This window comes from Nanorana parkeri, unplaced genomic scaffold (assembly GCF_000935625.1).
Source record: "Nanorana parkeri isolate BGI_ZX_2015 unplaced genomic scaffold, ASM93562v1 scaffold481, whole genome shotgun sequence".
NCBI classification, from domain to species: domain Eukaryota; kingdom Metazoa; phylum Chordata; class Amphibia; order Anura; family Dicroglossidae; genus Nanorana; species Nanorana parkeri.
This window is the reverse complement of record NW_017306749.1, coordinates 812,213-817,333: the sequence shown is the minus strand read 5'-3', so window position 1 is coordinate 817,333 and position 5,121 is coordinate 812,213. Positions and strand designations below refer to the sequence as shown.

The window sequence follows — 5,121 nt, the reverse complement described above, 5'->3', positions numbered from 1 at the left end:
CTCCCCTCCCGAGACCTTCCGCTCCCCTCCCGAGACCTTCCACACCCCTCCCGAGACCTTCTGCACCCCTCCTGAGACCCTCCGGATCTCTCCTGAAACCCTCTGCACCCAGGACCAGATTTACTCCCCCTGTTGCCCCAAGGCCAGGTTCCTCAATGCGCCCCCCCCCCTCATGGAGAATTCGTTTTTTATTGTTTCTTTATTTTTTTAAACTTTTTTATCACTTTTTCATTCTTTTACATTTTGATTTACTTTGTCATCTTTTACTTTTTTTTATAATTTTTCATCTTATTTTTTATTTACAATTATTTTCTTATTATTTTTTACTATTTATCTATTTTTTACTTTATTTTTTATGTCATTATTTTTTTATCATTTTTTTTTACTTAACTTTATTGCTATCACACAGCAGCTAACAAGCCCCTGCGTGACAGCATTTGGAGGTGACAGGTTCTCTTTATTGACCCTGTCACCTCCAATACAGGAGTTGTAGCACAGCACAGACAGGTGAGAGGGGAAGACTGCTCTCCGCTCTCACTGTTTACATGGAGCGGCAGGGTTAGTTTGAACCCTGCCGCTCTGCTCACCGCTCTCCATCCTGAAGGCGGCGACAGCCAGCGAGGAGAGATACTCAGCGACGCTGGTGGGAGGACGGAGCCAGCATGGAGAGAGGTAGGAGCGGGGGCGGCGGGGAAGAGGACGAACAACCTGCAGTCTTATTACAAGTGATCTTGGCGACATCCCCAAGATCACTTGTAAACAAACAAGTGGTTTCCCCCGTTCTACATTAAGCCCTGCTGGTGCAAAGCAGAGCTAAATGTAGAAAACAAATTACCGCCCGGAACATGTTGGGAGACTTCAAACCACTGCCGCCCCTCTGATCCCTGCCACCACGAGGCCGGGCCTCCATGGCCTTGTGAGGAATCCGGGCCCTGCCTGGCCCCTTCCTGAGACTTTCTGCACCCCTCCTGAGACCCTCTGCAAACCCTCCTGGGACCTTTGGCACCCCTCCTGAGGCCCTTCTCTATCCATCCTGAGGGCTCAGTCACACTAGATGCAGTGCGTTCCGGGCCGATTTTGGCCAGAACGCACTACCTCGCATTGCGGCCGGCTCACTTTTTAGTGGGGCAGGAGGGGGCGCCGTAGCCACGCCCTCTGGCCACAATGCGATACGCTGCACGTGATCGCATGGCACATTGTGTCTGCGGTCCGATCCTGTGCGGTGCAATCAAAATGCTGCAAGCACTATTTTGATCGCACAGGACTGGACCGCAAGCACAATGTGCCTTGCGATCCCGTGCAGCGAATCGCATTGCGGCCAGAGGGCGTGGCTACGGCGCCATTCACTTGCGGTGCAATCAAAATGCTGCAAGCACTATTTTGATCGCACCGCACAGGACCGGACCGCAGGCACAATGTGCCTTGCGATCCCGTGCAGCGTATCGCATTGCGGCCAGAGGGCGTGGCTACGGCACCATTCACTTAAAAGGCCCGCCACGCCCCCTCCTGCCCCACTAAAAAGTGAGCCGGCCGCAATGCAAGGCAGTGCGTTCTGGCCAAAATCAGGCCGGAACGCACTGCATCTAGTGTGACTGAGCACTAAGACCGTCTGCACCCATCCTGAGACATTCCACACCCCTTTATGAGACTTTCTGCACCCCTCCTAAGACCCTCTGCCCGACACATCAGACCGGAACCCCGGGAACAGAGCAGCAGCACAAAGTATGTAGAACAGTGGTTCTCAACCTTTCTAGGGCCGGGACCCCTTGGAACATTTGCCAAGTTGTGGTGACCCCCAAAGGTAAAATTTAGAGATGACACAGCCGCTGCATGTTGAAGAGCAGGTTACAAGTCAGTCCTAATTAACCATTTTAAGGTCCCCAGAATTAGCATTAAAATTAAGCTTAACACTGAGCGGCAGTCAGTAAAATCTCTGAAGTGGTCAGCAGGGCAGCCTTTTAATATTTATTGGACCCTGAGCAAACATTTTTCTGGGCCATTTTTCACCCCTACCCCCAAGCCACGTCCCCTACCCGCCACACCACCTACTTGCCCTGCACCCACCATGCAATTCCCCTCTCCACCACAGCATCCCAAAAAAGGGAGAGGTTGTGCGGCGTACAGCAGAGGTGAAGCAAAACTACACAATGTCAATCGCATAGTAAACAGAATGGTGCTGCCCTCCACCCTGTCCTATGCCATCCTTTACCTGTGTACTGTACCATCCTACCCCCTGAATTGTACCACCCTCCCTCCTATTCATCCTTCCACTTTGTACTGTGCCAACCTCACCCCCCATCCTGTACCATCCCCCCCCCATACTGCCATGTCCCAATGTCCTGTCCCATACTTCCCCCCTGTACTGTGCCATCCTTCCCTCACTGTCCTGTCCTATCCCCCCCCCTACTGTGCCATCCTTCTCCCTGTGCCAGGTCTCGCTCACTGGCAGCAATTAGGTCCTTCTTTCACCAGGTCCTTGATGCACTTATTGTATCTGTCCAGCTCTGCCTTGTGTGCCTGAACTCCAAGGGCTGCAGCCCCATGATTAGAGTGCCGGTTCTGCCTCCTTAATAGGCACAGCAGCCAGCAGCAGAAATAGGTGGCCGGGATTAGAGGGGTCGGAGCGGCTCTCAGGGCAGGACATGCTGCTCATTTACAGCAGAGCCTGGTGACAGTGCACGGGAAAGTTAAGTGTGCAGAGTGGGCGGAGCAGACAATGGAAGCCGAGACACCGAACACAGCCAGCATTCCTGCATTGATGGGCCCCCTCCTTGCCGAATGATACAGACGGCCCATGGTAGTTAGTGAAGCAGTATCGGCGGGAAGGGAACCTCCTCACCTACTGATCACGTGTCATTCCACACGCATCCCTCTCTCTGCTCCTCCCCGCTGACTGCTGCAGCGACATCAGGCGGCTGGGGAGTGACCAACACTGCCGCGACCCACTCAAGAAGGGGCGGCGACCCACTTTTGGGTCGCGACCCACAGTTTGAGAACCGCTGATGTAGAACATTCATATACTATTATTCTGCATTGCTGTATACTGTATTGCTGTGATTTGTAGTTCTGCTTTGCATTGCTTATTGTCCTCTATAGCTGGTGGTATTCTGCATTGCTGTATATGTTTTGTGTTTTATTGTTTAGTTAATTCTACAAATCTGTCTTTAACAATCAAACTTGGCAATTTTTATGGGTTTTTTTTTGGGGGGGGGAGGGGGCGCAAGTAGCTGGTCTTGCCTAGTGCGCAAAATAGGCTAGCACCGGCCCTGCCCTCTGTGTGTTGTAAAGTAGTCGCCACTCCAAGCTCACGGCTGTGATACCGGTAGACTACAATCTCAATACAAATTAGTAAACTAAATGTGAGATTGTAGTCCATCATGGAAGTGAGCTTGGAGCGGTGGCTACTTTACAACACACACAGGGACCATGGGGAACAAAGTAGCCACCCTGCAGAAGGAAGGACAGTGTCCGCACCAATTCATAAATGATTTGAGGATCTACAGCTGTGTGATACACAAACAAGATACATTTTTGTTATTAGTTTAGGTACTTGAATGTATTTTTAAGACTGAACTCCTGAGTTTAGTGTCACTTTTATTTCATAAAAATGAAAATAATGTAGTTGTACATAACACATATACTACTCTCATACCATAGGGTACATATGTTGACTATTAACAGTTACAGCGATTTTACGGCAACTTTCAAACACTTTTTTTTTTTCATTTGTACCCAACCTTAAGACCCCATTCACACTGAGCGATATGGTGATTGCGCGGTTTTCTACGCGATTCCGGGCTGAGCTGCATCGAGCTACAATGCGCGATATTGAGCGACAGTGCACATTTTATCTCGCTAAGTAGCGCGACTTTTGGGAGGGACTTCGTCGCTGCTACATTGGGCTGTAAACCAATCAACAGCGGTCTTGATGTGACATCATTCTTTCCTTCCATTCTGCAGTGCAAAAGTGACCCTTCTGTAGCGCGATATCGCGCAACAAGGTCGTGCACTATCGCCGGTACTGCTTGACTCGACATCCGCCAAAAAAAAGGGTCATGTACGAGCAACAAGTTTGAGCGACGAGCTACAGGCGACATTGAGATGTGAACAGCTCCATTGCAATGCATTGGACAAGCTACATAGAGCGATATCGCATAGAAATATGCGCGATTTCGGAGCCGAAATTGCGCGACAAAATGCTCTGTCTGAACGGGTCTAAAGCAATCTCAACAAAGGTCCACACAAATCTGGAAACGTGTCTGTAGCCTGGCATTGAACACGGATCTTACAACATCCAGGATATAATAGTTTTGGTATAATCATCAAACTGTGGCACTCTAACCTGGCTTAGCTGGACACATACATCACACCTACATGAATGTTTACAATGAAGAGAACATTACTATCCGGCAAACAAAAATATATAGAAAGAGAGCGAGTGTAATCTGTTGCTAGGCATGTTAGTAGTGCCACAGAAGAAGTCTGAGTTAGGTTTTTACACTAGTGTAAGAAGAATTTCAAACGTATATGTCCTAACACGTACACTATCTGGGCAGGCTGGACGTTATAGTCCCACAACAGTACAGCATATGTATTTGGACTGTAGCTGCTCATCGAATCAGCAGCCCGCACGCCTGAATCGCTGTTGCTAGGCAACCGAGCGGAAGCCAGAGGCCTGGGCTCGTATTAAGCCGCTGTGCACTCACCGGCCAGTACACCCTCGTACAGTCGGAGCGGCGCTCGGTAGTGGTAAAGAAGAAACAAGCCCGCCACTAGCAGCGACAGCCATATGTAGGTCCAGTATCGGCGCAGGCAAACGTTAAGCCGAACTGTAAATGAAGCGGCCAGGCTAGGAAATTCCGCCATGTTTGTTGTTTCCTTTCCAAGCTTCACTAGGGACTGGGCCGTGCCAGTGTGAGGAATAGGAGGACCGCAGCACGGGATTGGTGGGACAGACTGGCGGGGAATTCATGAATGTATCGCTACCGCTGACAGGAAGAAAGCCTGATTATTACAGGAGGATTAAGGGGGCGCAGAGGCCTCAACACAGCCACAAGAGTTCTTGCTGCAGCAGGGCTAACCTTATGGAGACAAGTCTAAAACCTGTGACAGTGCAGAAGA

At 50.0% G+C, this 5,121-nt stretch overlaps 1 protein-coding gene across 2 annotated transcripts in view; it reads right to left on the bottom strand.

Moving 5' to 3' along the window:
• LOC108790555 (suppressor of tumorigenicity 7 protein homolog) overlaps positions 1 to 4,883 on the bottom strand; it is a 126,199-nt gene extending 121,316 nt beyond the window's left edge. For both annotated transcript variants that reach the window (XM_018560842.1, XM_018560843.1), the window contains exon 1: positions 4,707 to 4,883. In XM_018560842.1, coding sequence (XP_018416344.1) covers positions 4,707 to 4,866 — 160 coding nt within the window. In that variant the 5' untranslated portion in view covers positions 4,867 to 4,883. The remainder of the gene's footprint in view (positions 1 to 4,706) is intronic.
• Between the last annotated feature and the right edge of the window lie 238 nt (positions 4,884 to 5,121).